General features: G+C 39.8%; 1 protein-coding gene across 1 annotated transcript; it reads right to left on the minus strand.

Moving 5' to 3' along the window:
- Window positions 1-521: 521 nt before the first annotated feature.
- On the minus strand, window positions 522-24304 carry CLUL1 (clusterin like 1). The gene is made up of 10 exons (XM_081205763.1): window positions 24247-24304; window positions 22719-22788; window positions 10077-10184; window positions 8905-9053; window positions 6907-7074; window positions 5409-5853; window positions 4348-4485; window positions 3711-3925; window positions 2164-2352; window positions 522-1298 (listed from the first exon to the last, which is right to left on the minus strand). The coding sequence occupies exons 2-9, from the start codon at window positions 22735-22737 to the stop codon at window positions 2173-2175; spliced, it is 1422 nt and encodes a 473-aa protein (XP_081061889.1). The 5' UTR covers window positions 22738-22788; window positions 24247-24304; the 3' UTR covers window positions 522-1298; window positions 2164-2172.
- Between the last annotated feature and the right edge of the window lie 1480 nt (window positions 24305-25784).

The following is a 25784-nucleotide window of genomic DNA, read 5'->3' on the forward strand; positions in this document are numbered from 1 at the left end:
TTGATGGAAGCCATGACTGTTAAAGTGGTATAAGTACGGTTTAAATGTGTAGTGTGGATATAACTGGTTTTTCACTTCCACACTTTATAAATTCAAGCTTATATGAACGATGGTGATTCTTAATCGGTTTTTGAAATCGGGAATATCCTGATATCAGGGAATATACCTTTAGATTACATTGGATAACAGTATGGAGTATAGCTGGTTTCTTAAAACGCAAGTGCAAAATTGACTGCACCTGCATTCTTATATAAGCGGTCAGATAAGATGCATTGCTGAATAAAACTCAAAATCTTGTTCTAGCAATGTCCAACTATTTGAATACCACAAAGAATGCAATATTAATTTCCCATAAAGTTACTTGCTCATCATTTAATAGGAAATTGCCTGGATTTGGCCATAAAAACAAAATATAGAAAAAGGATCATTGCTGGTCTATAAGAAAATTTTCAAAATCCCTCTTAGAACAATACGTTTATTAGACCAGCCTAATAAAGAGTTCTGGAGAAGTCAAAAGCTGCACAGTTAATTTGTGGCGTTTTGATTGTCCTCATAAAATATAACTTGGTCCCACAATGAGTGAATTGATTCTAGTTATAAAATTATTCAAACTACAAATAAGAGGTTGGTGCATTTTTTTGTTTATTTGGGAAGTAAGAATATAAAGAATAAGTATATTTTTAAAATGAATGAAAAACATGAAAATTCATACACTATTGAAGATGGCTATGTATGTGCACTTCAGGTTTGCTCTCTGTGATTTCACCCTCTACACAGTGAACCCTGTCAAGTAGAGAAGGACACAGCCTATTCTTTCATTGCCATTACAATGTAAAGACTTGATACCATGCTTTGGATACATGCCCCTATGGTATGGTGTGGGGAGCAAATAGAGCAGGTTCCTTAACCAGAGCACACATGCAAAACTGATCTAAATCATTAATAAGTGGAACTACATATTAAGGACTTTAGTATACTTTGAAAATACCTCTTCCAACGTCTACATTACTGGAAAGAATACAACTGAAATCTATGCATGTATTTCTTACCCCCTCTCTTGGAAACATAATCCAAATGCTAAGGAGAAACATTTTCAGTATTCACCAGCTATATCTCTTTAGATTTGGTCTCAACAACTGAATGCAGAGAGAAATCATAAGAGTTACATTCATAATGATATTCAACACATTTATTAAACATTTTATCATCTGCAGGTTTTTTCTGTATGATGACTTTTGGTGTACTTTGCTAAAGGAGAATATGCTGGATTCAAAGTAGGAATCACTGTTCACTTCTTCCTCTCTAGGGAGATAAAAAAGAAAAACAAATAGTATTAATTAACTATGAATAAAGTTTCATAACAAACCTAAAAAAAAATCATTAAATGTTTTTAACAACAACAGCAACAATAATAATTTATTTATACCGCACCTATCTGGCTCCCAATAGAATATTAGGCTCCCAATAGAATATTAAAAACACAATAAAACATCAAACATTGAAAACTTCCCAAAGTTGTAAGCATATAATGTATGCCACTGCACCAATGCATCTCTTCACTCCTCAGCAGCAGTGCAGGACTTTTACATTAGTTAGGAAAACATCAGGCCTTTGGACTTAGAAAATCTAACAACCTTTGGTTTTGTCACCATCTTCCTGAGGTTCAGGCTTGAGAATGACCTATTTATTTTTATTTATTATGCCATACCATCCTCAAATGGAGTCTACTCACACAGGCAAGATCCACTAGTCCCATGCTGCTAAACTCATTTTGTCTGCCCTCTCCCTCTCTCCCTCCCTCTCTCTCTCTCTCTCACACACACACACACACACAACCACACAAATAGAGAATCCATTGTGTGTGTGTATATCCACCGGTAACTAAAAAAGCAGTGGGTGGAACATAAAGAGGGGCTGTATTTCAATAAACTCTAGCGTAGAAGCCATTCAGATGACCAAACCACCGGTGTGTTCCCTAATGCTGGACTTGCTAAGTCATCTCATCCTGTCAAGTGTTAAGGAAACTTTTGCCACAACAAGTGCACCTGTGGTAAATGATTTCTTTCAACCACCCATTCTCAGTAACGAAAGCCTGTCTATAAAACAAAATTTACAAATTACAATTTAACCGTTGTTGTTGTTTTTAGTGTAAAGACAATCAACTTGCCTTGCCTAGAAATTCTTTTTGTAAAGCTGTAAAGCCTTCCCTGCTACATATTCAATGAATTCTGAACTCTCAGTGTCCAGATCTTGGGGAACCTTGACAGTAAAAGTAGGTGAAGTCAAAATATTCACATCTACGACAGTTTCATTTGGACTGGCAGCTTCACCTCCTTTGACACTTGATGACACCTGAAGGAGAACCAAGTGACATATATGAGAATATGGCACCTCAAGGCACACCATTATTTTTTAAACTTCTCAGTTTTAAGGGGAGGAATAATAAAGTGCCGTTCTTAAATTAGTTTATTAATCAAATACAATCTAAAATTGTATTGTTTGATTTGGTTTTGTTTATTATCATCATCATCATTATTTTGATGATGGGAAATACATTTCTAACAGTTTGATGGTAGCTATTAGGGATGCAGAGGCCCAGAAAAAAGATAGCAATTTGGGGCATAGTTTCAGTGATATTTGATATTGATATTGTCCACATTTCAGTTATTTCTTTTCTCTATTTCATTTGCCATATTCATGGAGGCACCCATCAACATATGTTCTCGGGGGGGGGGGGCTTGCAAAAATAAAAGAGTAAAATAAAGTATACTATACAATGCATTATATGTTATTATTAAGCAGTATATAAATACCCTTATTACCATAATTAAAATGCATCAATATAAACAGTAGAATGCAGCGTTAAACAATTTTTAGCAGCTGAAATTTGTCTGTTCCAAGAGCCCAATTAAGGTACAGATTCTCCAAATTAGTGCTGAAGCAGCCAGGAGTCCTGGAGAGAGAAATATGAATTTCCAGAGACTACAGCAGTTGCACCTCCTGAACCCTCCAGCATATGTTGGTTCTGCACTGAGCTCCCAGATGGGCACAACCAGAAGCAATACCTCCTAGACCCCTGGTCTTGGTGATGCCAATTCCTCATCCATGGATTACAAAACAAACTTCTCAACAACTGTTTGTTTTGTTTTTCCTTCTTAAGTCACCCTGGGGTACTATGTAAATTGTATGCAATATAGCATAATTTATCTTTCCATTATAATTTTCAGTGCAAGCGAGAGCTTGGATATTTTTTTTTCAGAAACACCTTTTGGAAAATTACTGGAGGCACTGTATGATTTGTACCCTATGTGCCTGAAGGATTATAACATTCCCTTTGCTCTGAGCTATGTTTTTGTTATATTGATCTAAAGAAGATGCCTGTCAGAAGCTAGCAAAACTCTCTTCTTGAAAAGTAATTTACAGAAATTCAAACCAGTTTGTGCCATTTCATTGCTGTCAGATGGTGATACAGGTCAGTTAACCATCATCACACTAAAAGGATTTAGAGTAGGCTAGTGTCTAAGCTCTGGAGTTTCAGATCATCAAGGGATTATCAAGTATACTTAAAATCTACCTCCGCAAGAGCTTAGTATTTTAAAGAACAAAAATAACACACACACATTTTCCCTAGGCAGTACTGAAGCAATAAATATCAGTGAAACAGAACAGAGAGATCATTGTGCAGTGGCATTTTAATGGGTGGCATTTACCTTTACTATATTGAAAATGTTTTCTGGTCCAATAGTCATGTTGGAAAGTTCGGACACCCAGCCAAATCTTTCTTTCATTTTATTCAACAGGTAGGCTGTGTCTTCTGTGTGACGTTTGACCATCTGGAGAATCTGTTGGTATTGCTCACCAGAGATGTTCACCAGCTTAGAGGCATCATCATACTTTGTATGTAGTTCAGGAACATCGGGGCAAGCTATAGGAATCAAACAAAATGTTGAAAGCTTCCTTAAGAAATTTAAGAAACATTCTTAAAAATTCATATATTTTTAAAAAGTGTAATTGCTTATCAATCTATAGAAGTACCTATTCTCAGAATTGTTATAAAAAGTCTTAAGTGGCAGAACACTGTCTATGCAGCTGGATTCTGTTGTGGGCTTATCAGTATGTAGTTTTGGACATGTATGTAGTTGATATTAACCCTGGTTTTACTATAGCAAGTAAAAACACCTACTACAATATATTTTGTCCTTAGGAAAGTTTTACTGAATCATTTGACTCAGTTTTTGTGGCTTCTCAAAACCATTTCATCAGCAATTAAATCTAAATAGTTATGACTATTTTGCAAAACAGAAATTGACAGTAGTATCGTTGGTGATGAACAGGGCCGTTATTTACCTCGCATAAAATGATCCTGACATTTTTGGCATCTCTCATGAAATTGAGGGCATCCCGATGAATTCTGACGCAGCTTATTGCACGGAGTTCTCTCATGGTCGGCCATGTTCTTAGAGAACATTCCACTTCCATCAGAATCTAGAGTAAACATGCATACAATGTTAACAATACACTTGGTACACTACATTAACAATAACATAGATCTAATTAAGTAAAATATGATCTTGAGTGGTTTAAACATCAAAGTAGACATGAAACAACCAGCTTAAAAGCAGCAGACATATTTATGAGGCTGAGAGTGGCAGTCTGATGATGTTTGCATAGGGAACTGTCAGTAACCTAAAATGAGGTGGATGGGAAATCAAGTTTGTTCATCCCCTGACCGGAATAGAAATCAATCCAGTGAATACAATTGCTGCTTTTTGGATAGCCAGTGTGGTGTAGTGGTTAGAGCAGGGGTCAGCAACCTTTTTCAGCTGTGGGCCGGTCCACTGTCCCTCAGACCTTGTGGGGGGCTGGACTATATTTGGGGGGGGGGGAGTATGAACGAATACCTATGCCCCACAAATAACCCAGAGATACATTTAAATAAAAGCACATATTCTACTCATGTAAAAACACACTGATTCCCGGACCGTCCGCGGGCCGGATTAAGAAGGTGATTGGGCCAGATCCGGCCCCCAGGCCTTAGTTTGCCTACCTATGGGTTAGAGTGCTGGACTAAGACCTGGGAGACCAGGATCCAAACCCCACTTAGCCATGGATATCACTGTATGATCTTGGGCCTGACACTAACTTGAAGCCTAATCTACCTCATACAGCAGCTGTTGGGATTAAATAATGAGGGAGAGAATGATGTACACCACCTTGAGACCCTTGGCGAAAAAGGTGGGATGTAAATGCAATAAATAACAACAACAACAACAACATATATTATAAAATATATTACAATAGCATTGCAGTGATTTACACCAGCCTGAATCGATATACTCCTAAAAATGCAAAAAACTACAGTAAAGGTTCAATGCTACTGATATTAAAATGTGAGTTTTACAACTTGCCTTTAAGTTGTTCTGCCATGTCTCTTGCAGTCTCTCGGTATTCTTCAAATACATCAGTAATCACTTCACCAACGCCTTCCAGGACAGTTTTGCTGAAGTCAAAAACTAGTTGGAGGAAGCCTGGTGCCTCCCAGTCTTTAGGGGGAATGGGGTTTCTTACAGTTACCTCAGAAAAAGCTGGCAAAAAGTAGGGCTCCGTCAAGTCTGGATCAGACATGAAATACATTTGGAAAGACTGATCAAATTCTTTTTGCATCCGTTTGAAAAAAACAAAGCTTTTTTCAAAGATTGTACCCACATCAGATAACAGCTGGTTGAACAAGTGTTCCATTTGTGCCAGCTGGGCATCCTCTTCTCCAGGTTTTTTCTTAAACTGGAGATCTTGCTCTTGAAGCTCATAAACAGGAAGTGATAATGGAGTCAATTTTTTGAAAAAATCTTCAACCTGCGTGTGGATAGAAAATAGTTCCTGTCAGCAAATTGTCGAATTCTCATCCTTTGGTAATTGGTGCAAAGGAATGTTTCGAAAGCACATGCATGGAAACACCCCAAACTTTTTGAAATGCAAATTTTCCATATTAACTGAATTATGCTGAGACGCCATACTCTAATATGTCATGGCAGCTGTATTCATTTAACCTTAAAATGAAATGCACAAAAGCAAGTATTATCTTTCAGATTAACCAAGGACCAGAAAATCAAGCGTCTTACTTGGACAATGAGTATCATTATTGAAAATTCTGATCCAACTTAGGGTAGGTGGCAGTCCGTGGGATATACAGTGCTATCCTATGTTTATTTGGAAGCAAGTCCCACTGTGCCCAACCAATTTTACTCTCCTTTTGTTTAGGATTACGGGATGAAGGAGCTGTTTTGGCACTGTCAAACCCTCCGGTCAATACTTTGCAACAAGTTACCCTATTTTTTGCTCTATAAGACTCACTTTTTCCCTCCTAAAAAGTAAGGGGAAATGTGTGTGCATCTTATGGAGCGAATGCAGGCTGTGCAGCTTTCCCAGAAGCCAGAATAGCAAGAGGGATCGCTGCTTTCACTGCGCAGCGATCCCTCTTGCTGTTCTGGCTTCTGAGATTCAGAATATTTTTTTTCTTGTTTACCTCCTCCAAAAACTAGGTGCGTCTTGTAGTGTGGTGCGTCTTATAGAGCGAAAAATACGGTAACTCAGATTCTACACCAAGAAAAGCTGTGTGGCTCCTATAATTTATGAACCCAGGCAAAGTTTGTGTGCATCTTGATTATATTTTAATCTGCTTTTGCTGATCAAAACAAAGAGCAAAGGGTTATGTGATGCACTAAAGCTCCACCTCTGACTTTTGAAGATGCTGAATAAAATAAAAATAAAGCTGGAGAAAGCTGCGATTTCAACTCTACTCCTTTTTTCTCTGTGGGGTTCTCAAGATGATGGCATGCACACAGCCCTAGCTTTTAGCAGAATACATACTATATACAGTTATGCTGCTTCCCCTCACATGCCTCTTACCTTACTTGTAAATGTGGAGAAGCCATGGCGGCAGGTGGTATAAAATCTCATGCAGTTACTTTCTAGACAAGATTGGCACTCGTCCCATAAATTCTTCAGAGACCCCTGGCATATTTGCTCTTCGTCTTCCAGTCTTTCTTTGACTTCATTCATAAGTCTTAGAGCTTCCTAATTAAGGAATTGGTTATAACTTATGGATCACAAAGTTACTTAATTCAGAATACACGTCAGCGTTTTGAAAACTGGCCTTAGTTATACATTATTTCTACAGAATTGCTGTGTCCCATGCTGAAACACTAATCCTCTTTAGGGCACAATAAATGTTTGTGCTTAATAATCCTCAAGTTAAGATTTCTGCATTTCCGTGTTCAAGGATAGTGCCAGTCATATTTTTTTCCGGCTTCAGTCAACAACTAGATCATGGGGAAGGGCCATAGCTCAGTGGTAGAACATCTGCCTTGCATGCAGAAGGTCTCGGGTTCAAGGGTGGAAGAGGCTCCTTCCTGAAACCCTGGAGAGCCTTTGCCAGTCAGCGTCCACAATACTGAGAAAGATGAACCATTGGTTTGACTGTGGATAAGGCAGCTTCCTTTGTGCCTTCCTAACAAGCATATACTGTATTTTTCCGTCTATAAGACACCCCCCATGTATAAGACGCCCCCTGTTTTGGGGGACTCAGATTTAGGAAAATGGGGGAAGACACTATCCGTGCATAAGACGCGCCCTAATTTTTTACATTATTTTTGAGGGGGGAAACCTAGTCTTATACACAGAAAAATAGGGTAAATCAGGTGGGATCTTGCAACACAATGACCTGTGGGGAGGCACTGCAAAAGCAAGGCTATTTCCCCTCCTTTTATCCTCCCTACATTAACCCCACTACCACCACCACCATGCCATATGAGCACGTGAAACTGCCATATGAGTCAGCTCACTGGTTCATTTAACTCAGAGTTATCTGCAAACCTGATTGGCAACAGGTCTTCAGGCAGGAATCTTTCCCAGCTCTACTTGCAGATCCTGGGGAATGGACATGGAACATGAAAAGCATGTGTTCTACCACTGGTTGACAGCGCTTCTCGATAGAGCTGGCACCAGGGGCAAATCACAACCTCAGCTGCTCCTTCGAGCAGTGATACTATGGGAACAGCTGTCCAGCCCCTCCTGGATTTGATAGCAGAAGGGTATAGCTGACAGTAGAGACTTGTTTGTGTCTCAGAAGATGAACATGGTAAGGCACATTAACTCCCTGAGTCCAAGGCATTTGTTGTTCTTGTTGTTAGTCTTCCTGAAGACTCTGAAATCTCCTTCTATCCATTTCCATGGTCCTGCTAGGGGAGCACCTTAGCATGGTTGTGTTCCAATTCTAGAGAGTGATTACTTCTTAACCACAGCTGTACGAACAGTTTCAGGTAAGCAAACCTCAGCTTCATACCATATGGCACTCATCTGTTGTTTTTATTCCAAAATAGATACTAGGGACTCCTGGCAATTTATTATCGTTTGGAGAGGATTTCCTAGAAAACATGCATGCTTCCTTTCAAAGGGATTAATGCACAAGGAATTCTGAACAATATTGTTTTTAATAACAAAGTGCAGCATTTATTCAACATTCCTAACCACCCTAATAAACAAGCACTGACTTACAATGGTTTGGGCACATGAAAAACATTTCTCTCACGTGCAGCAAAATATGTAGTTATCATATAGCTCAAATGTTTATTTCTTTGAGCAACTTATTCTATGTGGAGGTTGTCCAAGGTAACGTTCTGAAAACTAGAGTGCTGCATTCCTTTAAAGGCCCATGTTTTGTGACTCGGCGTGCTTATTCTCCAAGGTTCAATTATCTGATTTAGAAAGATTGCCATTTTATCACATCTCCATTTAAGTAACAAAACAGCATTCAAAAAAGGGTCATACCCTTTGTCCCAGCATTGAAAACAGTTATGTCATACATTTGAGTCACTCCAGGTCTAAAACTGTGATGACTAAATTCACCTCTTTTTCTTCACTGCTCTTCTTTAAAGTTTTCATCAGATCAGTGTGCTTCACTTCATTTCTTTCCATCATAATTTTCATCTGTTTAATGCCAATCAGTGCATTCTTTACCTCTTCATCTACATATTTCTCTCCAACTTCAGATAAAACTGAGGGGAAACACCATATTATTATTAGTAATAATTTTAATGAACAATCCCTTAAATTTTGGCCTAGGTCCTGAATTACAATTAACACATGCTACTTAGAAAAATAATAATATTACTGGGTCTTTCTGCTTCTGTCCTCAGTGTATATACAAACAGATAATCTGGACTAGAATGTCCTGTTAATCGTATGCAGTTTATGCTTTTCAGCAATCATATGTTTCAACTTACTGAACCTTAATTTTCAAATAAAGTTACAGAATGCTCATCATATAAACTATCTTTCATACAAGTGTCAACACATTTTGTCAAAATAATGTAGGCATCTTGGCATTATTCCCAATGGCAAAAAGCCAACGGATTTCATGAGCAATTCAGCCAGGCCATCTTGTTACTGTATAGAATTACTGTACTGTTAGTTACTGAACAGACTATGTTAATATCACTGCAGATTCTCTTGTTGATTTTTTAAAATGACTTGGTCCTTTTCAAATCAGGCTTTGCAATAGAAATAGCCCCAGAAACCATCAGATTGATAACTGAGGTAACTAATTCCATACAGAGGGCTTACGACCAACCAAGAGTTTTGCTGATTTCCCATTAATATAGGCTCTAAGCAATTCACACTGACAGGAAAGCCAAGTCCTATTGAACTCAGTGGAGTTTACCTCTGAGTCGATATGCACAGAATAGTATTATTGCCCTATTTATTTGATCTAGAAGTGATACTAATCATCTTATAATCCATATACAGAAGACTATATCTTGGTGGTCCATGTCAATTAGTGTAGAATGGTTAACATGTTGTGGTGTTATATTTGCAATTACCAGCATGGACTAGAATGCTCACATTTATTACAGCAGGACAGTAAAATGGGGTTAAGCAATAGCTAATCCGTTTACAGTGATCTTGAGAATGTCTCTCTAGCAAAGAGGTAGGAAGTTCCCAGGTTCAAATGAGGCTTCTTTATTCACTTGTCTATTCAGAAATATAGTGGCCAGCACAGAGGTTTAACATGTACATACCTTTCAGGTTTTCCACAAAATTTATGTCTCCCTCCACAGTAGGTGCACACTGATGTCCCCTCAGACATAATAAGTACGTTATTAAGAACAGTGCAGGCTTCATGTTTTCTGCATTAGGAATGAGTACAATACAATAGGTTAATGAGTTGGTTTTCAGATACATCTCAGACAGCTAGGAAGATTACCGTTTTTTTTGCTCTATAAGACTCACTTTTTCCCTCCTAAAAAGTAAGGGGAAATGTGTGTGCGTCTTAGGGAGCGAATGCAGGCTGCGCAGCTATCCCAGAAGCCAGAACAGCAAGAGGGATTGCTGCTTTCACTGCACAGTGATCCCTCTTGCTGTTCTGGCTTCTGGGATTCAGAATATTTTTTTCTTGTTTTCCTCCTCCAAAACCTAGGTGCGTCTTGTAGTCTGGTGCGTCTTATAGAGCGAAAAATACGGTAATTTAGTAATATTGTGCATTTAGTATTTTCTTACTGTGATGATAATATATATTTCCCCCCAGCATTTTGTAAAAAAATAAATAAAAATTCTTCAAAGAATGGCCCAGTTTTAAGACTGCTTCTGCCAGTAGTAAAATGCTTTAGTATGTAACAATATCTTATAACAGTGGAAACACACAGTGCAACAACATTGTGGCAATGTTTCAAATGATGCTAAACCTGACATTTTGTATCAAAGTGTCTCCTCTTCTCCCCCCTCCCAATAATATATATTAACTTTTAATGAAAACCTTTTCCATTCTTTCGCTGCTTCAGGAAGTGTAAAAATTAAAACCAAAAGGGTTCCCATTTTGCTAAGCAGAGATGATTTTGCAAATAATATACATGTTAAAATGGGATTCATTAACTCTCCTGAAAATAACTAGCTTTTCCACAGTCTAAAGCTGTTTTCGGTGTTATTTAAAATAATGCAGAACATGTAATATGTGTGGGGTATCAGTATCAATGAAAATGTATCCAGTGTAATCAACTTCCTATTGAAGTTAATGACTAAAACACATATATTTTTTCTCCCACCTTCTCCACTATATGCTCTGGAGTCTAATAAAACACCTTTCAGTCCCATTCATTCCAGGTCAGGAAATTTATGCACATGCTTAATTTTCCCACTGATATCAAGGGTGAATTTAAATTGCTTGACTTTGGCTGGATCATGCCTGCCCAAGTCATAATGTTCCCTTTTACATTTTGTAAAAAATTCACTTTTTGCAATATATTATTAATATATATCACACAATTCTTGTTTTACTAAGGAAAAAAAATAAAGTTTTGTATTAGTTTCTTCTCCTTTTCTTTTCAATTGTACCTAGGTTTTTATTTATTTATTTTTTAGAAGGTGTAGTGATATCAAACGAATAGTAATAAAATCAGTTACAATTCAGACCTACAAATGTAGGTCATGGATTTTATATTTGTAGGCCCAGCAATAGCAGGTGGCCAGCACATTTTATGGGGGGAAAAGATGCTGTTTAGTAATAGAACCAACAAGATGTGATATTTACCACAAATTCTGATGCGTCTTCTTGCAAACCTCTTTCAAGCTTCAGGGAAGACCAAGGCAGGATGCTGTTCTAATTTCCATGAGTGTCACAGATTTTGCCATGTACTACTTATCTAATGACAAGGTACTTAATCCTATTAATGGGACATGTTGTGATTAGACTCCAGGATTTTCCTCTCCAGCCTGCCTGTGCTTACATCCAAAAATAAACACTAGAGGGAGCATAAGACACAACTGTGGGAAAGTGGATTTACTGTTTTCTTGGGTAAAGCAAGCTAGATGTCAGTGGCTTCCTGCCTCTTAAAGCCAGAGATAAAAGCCAAAATATTGCAACAGCCCTTCTTTTTAGGCCTTTTGAAATGTATAATTCATCTATTTTTAACCTGGCCTGTTTCTTGTGGGCATACCCAGGGGAATGTCTGCCTTTTCCCCTTTGACCAAGTCTTTGAATTTAGACCTTTATTACAAAATTATCCCAAATATGTTTTATCAGCCTGTTCATTTCCATGGGAGCTTACTTGCTTGTTTATTTTATCTTTATTAAAAATATTTATTTTTAATTTAAAATAAATCAAAAACACACTTGCTTAGGCTACATTCACCTCATACATTTTAAGTACATAACTTCCCCCAAACAGTACCCCTCACAGAGCTACAATCCCCAGCATCCTTAACAAACTACAGTTCCCAGGATTCTTTGGAGGAAGCCATGTTCTTTAAATGTACGAGGTGGATGCAACTTATGAGTGATTATAAGGGCCAGCTTCAAGCAACACCAAAATGAGGCAAGCCAGCAATGCAGCTGGGTGGGCATCAATAACAGTCTCAAGGACCTGTCTACCCACTGAGCAAGCCAGATTAATGACTCAAACCAGGTCTTGATTGGAGTACAATATAGAAAACACGGGGATGCAGCTGTCTGTAAATGATGACATCCGAATTCCTCATAATAACTGAGTGAAAGAGGGCCAAGCTACATGCGATGTTGATCAAGTTTTTTTGCCCTTAACCTGGTTTCCCCCCAAGAAATGGTGGGGGGGGCAGGGGAGACTCTGGTCAGTGTTTTGGAGTGGGTGTCAGGGAGCTTTAAATCTTTAAAAGTTAAAGGACCCCTGACAGTTAAGTCGAGTCGCGAATGACTCTGGGGTTGCGGTGCTCATCTCGCTTTAAAGGCTGACGGAGCCGGCGTTTGTCCGCTCCGCAGACATTTTTTTCTGGGTCATGTGGCCAGCATGACTAAGCTGCTTCTGTTTTGTTTTTTTTAATAAAAATTTTTTTTTGTTTTCCACAATTTTTATAAACACAAACAATACAAAATACAAACAAACAAACACACAAACAAACATGTATAATTTCATATCCCTTTTTCATAAATCTTACTTCGCCGACTTCCCCATACCTCCCCTTTCTACATCCCAATTTCCAAAATTATTTCAGCAAATCCTAAAACTTGGTTTTATCAAATTTTCCCCTTATTCTTTTCTTTTACTTAATCTTTTACAGCTGTAAACCCCTTTTCCCCCTAAAATCTTGACATTTTAGCACTCATTAATTTTACAATGTTTCTTAAGATAAGCTTTGAATTTCTTCCAATCTTCTTCCGCCGTCTCTTTCCCCTGGTCACGGATTCTGCCGGTCATTTCAGCCAGTCCCATATAGTCTATCACCTTCATCTGCCATTCTTCCAGAGTGGGTAGATCTTGAATCTTCCAATGCTTTGCGATGAGTACTCTTGCTGCTGTGGTAGTGTACATAAAAAAAGTTCTATCTTTCTTTAACACCAATTGGCCGACAATGCCCAAGAGAAAGGCCTCTGGTTTCTTAGGGAAGGTACATTTAAGCACCTTTTTCATTTCATTATATATCATTTCCCAGAAAGCCTTAATCTTCAGGCACATCCACCAAAGGTGATAAAAGGTACCTTCAGTTTCTTTACATTTCCAGCACTTATTGTCAGGCAAATGGTAGATTTTTGCTAGCTTGACTGGGGTCATGTACCACCTATAAATCATTTTCATAATATTTTCCTTTAAGGCATTACATGCCGTAAATTTCAAACCGGTGGTCCACAACTGTTCCCAGTCAGCAAACATAATATTATGACCAATGTCCTGTGCCCACTTAATCATAGCTGACTTAACTGTTTCATCTTGTGTATTCCATTTCAGCAACAAGTTATACATTCTAGACAAATTCTTAGCATTGGGTTCTAACAATTCTGTTTCTAATTTTGATTTCTCCACCTGGAAGCCAATTTTCCTGTCTTGTTTATAAACCTCCATTATTTGGTAATAATGGAGCCAATCTCGTACTCTGGTCTTCAATTTCTCATGACTCTGTAATTTCTGACTAAGCTGCTTCTGGCACAACGGAACACCGAAACCAGAGCAGCGCACAGAAACGCCATTTATCTTCCTGCTGGAGTGGTACCTATTTATCTACTTGCACTTTGGCATGCTAGGTTGGCAGGAGCTGGGACCGAGCAACAGGCGCTCACCCCGTTGCGGGGATTCAACCCGCCAACCTCCTGATCTGCAAGCCCGAGAGGCTCAATGGTTTAGATCACAGCACCACCTGCATCTTTAAATCTTAGACCTATGTAATTTGCATTGCAAAAAAAAGAGCTCCCACAGAAGCAAATGGGAACTTTTCCTCATGCAAATTGCAGAAGAGTGAGGGCCTCATACAAATCAGCGGCAGTAGGGGGCAAAGGCTGGAGTCCTCCTACTCACCTATTTTAGAGTCCCGATCCAGATCACACTCACACACTATTTCTGAAAGAGATATTGTGCCCTTAGCATTACATGAAGTTTGGCTGCCATTCCAGGGGAAATGAGTAGTGTGGAAGCAACCCAGCTACATCCAGGAAGCAGGAATAATCTTGCATCATAAACTAGCAGTGTTATGACAGTGAGCAAGCACAGAATAAGGAAAGCATCTGTTATAAAATATTTGCTATGATAAAATGTGAATTACTGAGAATAAATGATCTGTTAGAAAATGTGTGGATTCCAACTATTAAGGGGGAAAGAAATGCATTATTTTACTCTAAGCCACCCAGGTTGTGACACAGCATTCCAGCCCCAAGTAATAGGACATGGAATTCACAAAGGTCTGCAAATTCCTTTGGCTTTCGTTGTGGATGTTAACATAGTAAAAAGTGTGTGTGGTGTGCGTGGGGGGGGGGGCGAGGGGCGAGCCACTTACTCATGAAGTGTGTGAAAATGCCTTGTGGGAATTAACAAATAGTAAATACCCTTTTAGGAGACAAAGATGTTTGAAAGCTTTTTAAAGGGTATTGGAAACATTCAAGAACCTTAAGTCCCTAAAGTGAGAATATGTGTTGCAATTGTTTTTTTAAAAAAATCTCATTCAATATTCTTAAAACTTACAAAACTGTCTCAAGAAATTTGGTTTGGCATGCACCCTATAATAATAAAATTCCTACTAATGTCTTATACCATTTATATTGTTATTGTTTGTTTTGCCCAGAGTTGCCCAAAAGTAAATTAAATTAACATGAAGAAAATTCTTTTGTGTGTGTGTCATCCTCTGATCCAGTGATAATGTTCTACATGCAGAAGTAGGTTCCCAAAAACAGATGTGCTCTACAGACCATACAAAAGGCTACTGCAGGAAGCAAGCAAGCAAACAAACAAACAACTACCTCCAATACCCTACCTCCAGACACATGCAGCCAAACAAATTCTGGGCAGTATTATTGCTGCAAGGATTCCTGCTTGTGCAACTGGATTTTCCCTCCATCTCCTGCCCCTGTGTGTGCCTTGTACGCTCTCCAAATCTCCTTAAGAGGGTTGGGACAAATTTGGTTGGGGGTACAGAGGAGAAGGAAGGGAGAATATTAATTGTACAAGCAGAAATCTTTACACCGAGAGAACATTCATTTAGCAGTACATTGGCTTTCACCCTGTGAGTGCTATAAATTCCAAGAACTTTATCTATTTCAAATAATACCTGTGCCACATATCATTTCTCATAAGGCTGCGACAGAAGGCGCCCCCCTCTCACTGCAGCAATAAGTCTGCTCAGTCAGATACCACCCCAGATCCCTTGTCTTGGGCTAGGTTTGTAATATTGTCGTGTTTCCAAAAGTCTAAAGGGGGGGGGGGATTCCCCTATGACTGATGCTTAAAAGTATCACTTCTTCAAAATATTTTGTATGACCACACTCTACTCATAGCTGCAGCTGAACAGAAGTGGCTTCAGGAAGCAGTTACAGTTCTGCCTGAAACTGATAGTTTTTTATTTATTCTTACCCCCCTCCCCCAATCTACATTTACTGATTTCTGCCTGGAACAGAATTCTACTAAATGGGGAAGGAAGATATGATTTTTGCTGATTCCCTCTGCCCCGCTCCTAAATCTGTTCCATAAAATTGGGGGTCCTCTAGCGCAGCAATGGAGTTGGCCAGCAGGAGCAGGAGAAATCAGCAAAAATTGCCTCCTCCTGTTCAGAGGAGCCTCACCTGGATCTGATTTGGCTAGTGGAAGGAGCCCTTCTCAACATAGAACAGCAAATCTGGATCCAACCCTTTGTAAGTTACAATAATTATAAGCAGTATAAAGTTAATTCCAGTTTTAACTGTATGAAGTAAAAGTTGCTGCAATTTAGAATGATGACTTGAAGAAGAAGAGAAGAAGAGGAGTTTGGATTTGATATCCCGCCTTTCACTCCTCTTCAGGAGTCTCAAAGCGGCTAACATTCTCCTTTCCCTTCCTCCCCCACAATGAACACTCTGTGAGGTGAGTGGGGCTGAGAGACTTCAGAGAAGTTTGACTGGCCCAAGGTCACCCAGCAGCTGCATGTGGAGGAGCGGAGACGTGAACCCAGTTCCCCAGATGACGAGACTACCGCTCTTAACCACTACACCACACTGGAAAAGAGTGTCTTTTCTTTAAAATTATCTTATTAATGTGTGTTTTTACAGCTAGGGATTTGACTGCTTTGCTGCCCATTTATTGCTGGCATGTATGGTAATTTCATAATGTTTTGAAGTTCTTACATATAAACACTGGTTGTGGTGGGAAAAGATGGAACTCATCATTGAAGCATACATAGACGGAAGGAGAATTGCCGGGAGGATAGGTAAGGACTACTATTGTGGAGAATCAACAGAGAGAAAGTTAGAAAGATGAGCTCACATATATTCCGGGAAAGAAATATTCAGTAGAAGGCTAATGCATGCCACTGCTGTAAGTAGTAGCAGCCATAGTGAGTGGAGTCATATACCTGAAAGAGCAGAGAAGGAACCTGTGGCTTTCCACATGGCGTAGGACTCCCAACGCCCCTAAACTATCCCTTAACTGAAGTGTACAGGTGCTACTGATAACCTTTTTTAAAAAATCTGCTGAGTTGGCATTGTACTGCAACCTTCCCACCTCTATTGCTACCAGCAGCCACCATTTTTTGCTTACCAGTCATGCCTTGACTCCACATTATCAATAATCTTCTGCGTTCAGCGTTTAGAAAATGGCCGCTGTATAGAAACAAGCATGGTAGTGCCAACCTCCAAGCTTAAAGCTTTTGAATTCTGAGGTTGCTGGCAATGACGCATAGCTCAGGGCAATGTTTAGAGGGAGCTAACCAACTATTAATCCTGTCATAATATCCCCATTACTAGGCTTGCCCAATGTCATGTTAAGATTCAAAACAGATTGCGTTTGAGGGATGTCTTGCCTGCCCCCATATGTTTCTTATAAAGGACAATTAGAAGGATATTAGGGGGAAAGGGGATGGCATGACTCTAAATCTCACTTTCACTGGCTAGGATTCATTTTCCCATTGTAATTTGCCACTTTGCTTTGAGTCACGCTGCCCTCAAAAGCAATGAAGCATGATCCAATATATATCGTTTTACATATCAACTTAAAGAGGAGTTATTATATCATTTCCATAGACCCTTTTAACATATGAACTGATTTATAAGATGCCTCTCATATATCCGCACAAAGTTCCCATGAAGTAAGTCACTGTTGTCGCCACTGTTCAGGGACAGAGTTGTGCTCTTGTATTCTTATGAGCTGGTTTCCTAGAAATGTTTTGGGTGTGGTGGATCATGCCTTCTCCAGCTCTTATTAAGGCCATGGCATTCAACTCTGGGAAGTGTTGGTCCAAGCTGGAAACACATTTAGACAGAGCTGGATTCAAGAAGTTTGGTGCTCTAGCTCAGGAGTGGTGACCACCCAGCCTGAGGGTCTGATTCATCCCCTGTCCCTGGCAAGTGATTTTTCTCTAGATCCACAAACCTCCCAAACATTTTTCTAAAGTTTGCAAACTGCATTGGGGCTCTGCAATGGAATGGAGATCTTCAGGGCTGTGGTGTAAGAATCACATCATTTTTCTTTCTTGGATTTACAGTGCAGAATGGGAGTCTTTGCTGCCATGACCCCCGGAGCATGATTGTATCAGTTCCATGGCTGCTTCCATGTTGCTAAGTGCCATCTGAGCACTCAGTAGTCTTTGTATGAACACATCTGCAGAGCTAAGAATTTTTCAAGAGAGACCTCCCGGGTGCCCTTCCTGGTCAGGGCAGAAGCCTTTAGTACTTCTCAGAGCACTGAGCACTTTCCAACAGAGCTCATTTCAGATCAGGGCCCAAATCAGTGGTGATTTGGGCAAATTGCCTCCTGTGATCACTGTGAATCGCAGATCTGCAGAGGAGCAGAGAGGGATGTGTTTCAGTGCCTACTGAAAACCTTTCCTCACAGTACATGCAGAGTGTTTTGATGCACACCAGAACAGCTGTATCGCAGCCCATATCTGTGTAGGTTGCATTAACATTATTGTGTAACTTTTAACACAGTTTCACTGATGCATTCTGTGTTGTGGTCTTGGTGAGATACTTGAGAATGGAGAAACAGCGCCTGTCTGTTGGTATTCGTGTTTATGCCTGTGTGTGTGGCCCCAGGTACTTCAGCACACAACCCCCAGGGATTTTGCCACAAGGTGTTAGGCCTCCCCAAAAGCTTAGCCACCCTTAGGGGGCAAGATCTTCCTATTGATCCTGGAGCGCCTCTCCATCTGCTGTTTCTCCTTCACAGAGACCTGCTTCTCACACATTCCTGCAACAACTCTTTGCTTCCTGAGACTGCTGGTCCTTAGGGACTGGCAGCCTACTCTTCACCTACCATCCTTCACAGCTTGCCTTGCATGCCACTGACCCTCAGCTATCTATTCTGCCACCACATTTCCTACCATATGCATTGGGCTTTCCTTTTTATTGTGGAGCTTGACAAACATGTATAATCCAGAGCTGAGAGGCGATTGAACAGCTATTATGTGCAAGTTCCCAGTAGTGATGTATGGAAGTGAGAGCTGGACCATAAAGAAGGCTGATCGCTGAAGAATTGATGCTTTTGAATTATGGTGCTGGAGGAGACTCTTGAGAGTCCCACCATGGACTGCAAGAAGATCAAACCTATCCATTCTTAAGGAAATCAGCCCTGAGTGCTCACTGAAAGGACAGATCGTGAAGCTGAGGCTCCAATACTTTGGCCACCTCATGAGATGAGAAGACTCCCTGGAAAAGACCCTGATGTTGGGAAAGATGGGGGCACAAGGAGAAGGGGACAGAGGACAAGATGGTTGGGTAGCATTCTCGAAGTTACCAGCATGAATTTGACCAAACTGCGGGAGGCAGTGGAAGACAGGAATGCCTGGCGTGCTCTGGTCCATGGGGTCACAAGGAGTTGGACATGACTAAACGACTAAACAACAACAACATGTGCAAGTCCATGCATTTCATTGCCAGAATGTGGGCCCTGCACAAAGTTGCCCTAGACAGCAGGCAAGCCTAGTAGATGGATCTGCTTTGCTGGGATCTAAAACCAGGAGCTGACTCTTGTGACTGGACAACAAATTCAATTAGTTCACAGACTTGAGATAGCTGTTTGCAATTAAAATTGGTTTAGAATTTTTAAAACTGTTAAACCACAAGATGACAATGGCGGGAAGCTACAAATGAAGAAATGTTTCTGAACAAAGTAGGGAATGGTTCTCTGTTGTCTTCTCAGTGCCTACTGAAAACCTTCCTCTTCCAACAAGGCTTTTAAGTAGAGATATTTCCCAGTCTGCATCTGTATTGGAATTGCTTTTGGATGGTTTTGGATGTAATTAATTTGTTTGCTGATCTGGGATCCTTTCAGAGGAAGGGTGGCATATAAATGTCATAAATAATAGGGAAACCTCAAAGTTGACTCTGTTTCTGCTTCCAAAACTGCAGAGCTGTTCTTTTCACACAGAGATTCCTTGCTCCCTTCCCCTGGCTAAATGGAAGAAAGAATATAGATCTTCTCTACCCTTTATCACCTCTGCCTTCTTGCGCCATGTTAGTTCTCATGGCAACATATCACCTTGAATTTAGCTAACAACAGTTTACCTTAACCAAGTCAGGGTCTGGAGTTAGTAAATCACAAATAGTTAAGAATGCAATCATTAGCTGAAACCTAATTAGAGTAGGACCTTTATAAACAAGCAAGCAAAGCCCAGGCAAGGGTTGAATTTAATGATGACTATCACTTCTTCAAAGAAAATAAACATTTGAGGCACAAGGAATTCGGATTATTTTGCTTTGAAGAAGATTCCTGTGTCTTGTTCTACATAATCCCATGATGGATTTCTCATGATAGGTGACTTAAATCCTGTGCCAGTAAAGGTGGTAGAGGAGTAGGAGGAGGAGAGTAATAGTTATAATTTGACATCATTATAAGAAAATGGAACTCCTAGAAAACCCACTGAATCAAACTGGACCTCACCAACTACATTCATCAGCAGGTAAATCTGACCATCTAAAGGAAAAATAGCCTGGAGACCAAGAAGTTGTACAACTTAACACTTGCACACTTGCACACTTTCTCTCTCTCTCTCTCTCTCTCTCTCTCTCTCTCTCTCTCTCTTTCTTCTCATTCTCTTTTTATATTTTCATAACCTGCCAGTTGCCTTTATCTGCCATTTCTCTGCCCTCCCCATTCAACTGGAAGAAAGTAATCTACTCAGTAGGTTATCTTATTAAAAAGCTGAAGGAAATTCCCAATTATCAGCAGACTACCATCTAAACAACAACATTTATATGTAACATTAGCTGCCATGTATTAACTTGGATAATAAACAAGCAGCCCAATAACAAAACAACAGATGAGCGACAGCTATTACATCCAGATCAAATCCATGAGCGACAGAGTTGCCAAGCTCATATGTCACACATAAAACTTTTTTTTTAACGCAAACAAGCAAAGTTAATGGGCACGCTCCCCAAAGCTCCCACAGCACTCAGTGTCATTGTGTGAACCTGGGCTTATGATTTGTTTTCCCCAAGCAAACCACAAATGGTAAGCCCAGAACAAATTTTGATTACTACTATACTGATTTGTTTGGAAAGAAAGAAACCATGCACCCGGGTTCATTCAGATGACGCCAACAAGCTAGACTGGCTTGTTTCATCCAGAACAGTGTGGCGGCAGCAAGAGGAACTTTTCAGGAGTATGTCCTCCAGCATGCTGCTTCCTCACATTAAACCATTGTATGACTGAAACTAAGGTTTAATGTGATATGTGCTGGGTCAGTGAAAAGTTAAAAAAAGAGAAGAATCCCACAGTGCAATTTCAAAAATTACTAGGTGACTGCAGAACTTTGAGGGCTCAACCCCAGAACCATTTTTTAAATACCTGGGCTCATTTCTGGAATATCTTAAGTTATAAGAAAGAGACATGCCTCCACATGTTTGCTGTTAGAAACTGACCACTGCATATCTGATATTTCAATTACAGTACCCAGGAGCATGCAAACCCCATTGATTTCAGTGTGGTTTATGAGATTTTGATGCAATATAAAGGATGTGTTTCATATCCTTTATATAATCCACCACTGCTCTCTTTGCCTGTTAACATTTCACACATTTAAGGATACAGCAGTAATCTAAAGCAATTTGTGCTGTGGCATATCCACACTGATGAACTGCATATGATCTAGATTTTAAATGTTGACAATTTAGATTCCTTCTCTTCAACTGTTTAATGTATATGATTCCAACTGATGCATTTGCCTCCACAAAGAAACAAAACGATGAAACATTATACCCTTTCAATTATAAACTTTAAGATGTCCATGAGTGTGCATACTATAGTTTATTCTCAAACTGATATTCTGTAACTAAAAAGAGAGACAATGAAAGATGTCAAATGTTTTTATTATAGTTCAAGTACAGCTTTGTATTCAGTGACATCAGAACTGCGTTAAAGCAGAAGGTACCTTGGAACAGTGACATTTTTTGAAATCTTGTTCATTCATACAAGGTATCTTCACAAATTATATGATGTATTCATATCATATATCCTAAACATTGCAACAAGAAACAAAACACAAGGGTGTGTGTGCGCACACCCCAGTTGTGTCTCTTGGTGCATATCTCACTTTACTGAGTACCTGCCATTTACCTGCTTGTTGCTGCAGTCTCGCCTGTCACTGATCTGGGCAATCATTTTGAGGAGGGCAGGATTGTTATCAATGAAAGATGTCAAATGTTTTTATTATAGATAAAAACTGTTTCATGAAGCTTTCACCTTATTAAACCCGATTGTGGATGCTGTTCTGCATTATAAAATCCCGTCTTCAATAAGAAAATGACAACGTGGTTTTAATTGTCTCATAAATTGATACTGCCTTATTTATTTGTCCAAAAACTAAGAAAGATGAGGTAGTGGAAAATGCAGAATTAAGAATATCAGTCTAAAGCATCTATCAAGAAGGAGGCAATGGCAATCAAAAAGACCAAAACATAGTAAATAGGTATATTTACTTGTACAATGGTTCAAATATCTTATAAACACCAACATTTCCATCTCTGTTTAATGCCTAAAATGACATTCAGAACTTAGAATTCCATGCAGATTTCTCCAGGTCAAAGACTATTGAAAGATATTTGCTTCATAGCATTCCAGCTGGTCATTTCGTATATGCTCACTTCCTGTGCCTCTTTTATCTGCCTCTATTTATTTATGTCATTATCTGTCAACAAACAAATGTACAAATCAGTTCTGTTTTGCTTCTAGTTCTACAGTATGACCATTGAGACTTTAATCAATTTCTCGGAAATTACATATGATTTTTTAAGGAAGGCATACCAGATGTTATCAACCCCATGCATTGAAACCTTCAGGGTTTTGGTGTAACTAGACGTTTTCTTCCCCGTGCCTGTCAAAAAGAGTTTTAAACAACATTTTTCAATACTGAGCTTTATGCCTGTTTTTAGAAGGCAGCAGAGTTGAAAGATGGTATCAAAGCAAGTAGGTTAAGCTTGACTAATCAGTCTTACCTAGTTCTATTAATAGTGATAGCAGAAACATTATTCCATTATTTTGTAGACTCTAGAGGAAAACTTTTAAGGCAAAGTATAAGCTCTTCCCATATAGAAAAAGTGTAACATGCTAATCCTGAACATTCATACTGTGGCTTCATGCATACAGAATTAATAAAATGCAAACGCACGTAAGTGTGCTTAAAATAGGGCTTCCATCAGGCAAGCATTCCTCAAGTGCTACTAAAAGTAAATCAGGTACCTCGATTTACTTGAACGTGTTCCTTTTTCTTTTGTTATTTTAACCATTAAGGGCAGTGAAGTCACCCATTGGAAAGCATATCTTAAAAATGCTAGCATTGTCTATTAGAGTAAATGATGACATCTCCTTGAATATACATGAAATCAAGCTTGTAAATAGCCAGTGGCTTGGTCATCTGTGACAAATAAGAATTGCTTCTAACTAGACATATCGTGGGACGTGGGTGGCACTGTGGGTTAAACCACAGAGCCTAGGACTTGCCGATCAGAAGGTCGGCGGTTCGAATCCCCGTGACAGGGTGAGCTCCTCTTGCTCGGTCCCTGCTCCTGCCCACCTAGCAGTTTGAAAGCACGTCAAAGTGCAAGTAGATAAATAGGTACCGCTCCAGCGGGAAGATAAATGGTGTTTCCGTGTGCTGCTCTGGTTCACCAGAAGCGGCTTAGTCATGCTGGCCACATGACCCGGAAGCTGTATGCCTCCCTCCCAATAAAGCGAGATGAGCGCCGCAACCCCAGAGTCGGCCACGACTGGACCTAATGGTCAGGGGTCTCTTTACCTTTACCTTTAGACATATCTGGAGATGAGTTGGTTCATTATTTGCTTTAAAGCTTTAAGTCCTAAATGACTAACGGCACAATTCTATGTCTGTCTACTTAGAAGTAAGTCCCATTGGCTTCAATGAGACTTATTCCCTGCTACTTGTTTAGAGGACTGCAACCTAATATAGCATTAGGTGTGTAGGCAAGCAGTCTAGTAACTTTTGTGCGCTGTTTACAAGGCAGTTCTATTTCCCAGACTTTAACTGATGAAACTATGGAGGAAAGTTTGGTTCAAGTACAGCTTTGTATTCAGTGACATCAGAACTGCGTTAAAGCAGAAGGTACCTTGGAACAGTCACATTTTTTGAAATCTTGTTCATTCATACAAGGTATCTTCACAAATTATATGATGTATTCATATCATATATTCTAAACATTGCAACAAGAAACAAAACACAAGGGTGGGTGGGTGCACACACCCCAGTGGTGTCTCTTGGTGCATATCTCACTTTAGTGAGTACCTGCCATTTACCTGCTTGTCGCTGCAGTCCCACCTGTCCCTGATCTGGGCGATCATTTTGAGGAGGGCAGGATTGTTCCGCTTCAGACTTCACCCCCAAGGCTCAGCCGTAACTCCAGCACTGCACTCATTCCACTGACAATGATTGCCACTGCTCTAGTTGTGTATTAAAAACAGCTGCTTCTAGATGGAATTACTTGGGGAAATTAGCTGCCAGGCTTTAGTTTCGATATTCAATATATTGTTTTCTGGAAACCAATGATTTTCTCTGGTTATTTTTTAAAAGTTAGTGAGATGTGCTGATGAATTTTATGGAAAAAATAAGTGATCTTCATCTAGGGAACCAATGGTATTTTTATTTTTCTAAGCCTGAATATGGGGACCATCAAGACAATGACGCTGACATTTAAAACACAGACAAATGTAAAACAAATCTCTAGATACATTAGCTGGTTCTGTAATGTTTCACAGTCCTGAGGATTTTGAGGAAACCACATTCCACGGAGCTGATCTGCTTCTCAGCTATGCCAGTTTTGCTGACTAGTCTTTTTAAGAGCCAGCATTGTTGTCTAATTGCAAATAAATAATCACAAAACCAATCCAAGCTTGCTGTGCTGTAACAGCGTTATTATTTGTTACTTTGGGGAAAGAGATTTCCCTAAAAAGTTATTGAAAAATTCCATTGTGTTTGTGAACCATAGCAACTGTGATGAGTTAAAAACAAAACAAGCCCCCACCCTGTTTGGTAGATGTTACAAAAGTACAACCAAACACTTTCTGTGCATTCTTATTTCGAGGTGAAACGCAGGAGTCATATGTGATCTGTAGATTACAGATGATTGAAAGCACTCACATTTCCCATCTGTGAGTCTGCCTGCTGTTTCCTTCTCAACCACTTTACTGGCACAGCCAAGAAAGTTGATGTCAGAAAGCATGCTGGGAAACTGTCACATTTCTCCTGGGGGGGGGGGCAGCAGTGGCTGGAAGAGTGGCAGAGGCAGAATGATGTTCCTCGCCTGGCTTCCCAATTCCCAGTACAGTCGTACCTTGGTTCTCAAACAGAATGCGTTCCGGGAGTCCGTTCGACTCCTGAAACTGTTTGAAAACCAAGGCACAGCTTCTGGTTGGCTGCAGGAGCATCCTGCAGCCAATCGGAAGCCATGGAAGCTGGGCCGGATGTTCGGCTTCCGAAAATCGTTCAAAAAGCAGAACATTCACTTCCGGGTTTCAATCATTCGGGAGCTGATTTGTTTGGGAGCCAAAGCGTTTGAGGTCCAAGGTACGACTGTATTGCAGCAGTTAACCAACAGGCGGGGCGAGGCATGGGGAACTCAGGGTGCAAGACAAAATCGCAAAAAAGCAAAAAGAAAACCCCCAAGTGTTAGGAGACATGGGTAGTGAGACGCTGAGGATTCTTGTGAGGATCTTTCCACAAAATAAACTACAATCTGATGAGGAAAAGGAGTGGACAGAACATGAAATTGAAAAACTGAGGGAAACCGAAGTCAATATATTTGTCCATCCCAAAACCATATGGAATCTATATTTTTTTAAAAGAGAGAGAGGGGGGAT

This window comes from Podarcis bocagei, assembly GCF_964188305.1.
Source record: "Podarcis bocagei genome assembly, chromosome: 8".
NCBI classification, from domain to species: Eukaryota; Metazoa; Chordata; class Lepidosauria; order Squamata; family Lacertidae; genus Podarcis; species Podarcis bocagei.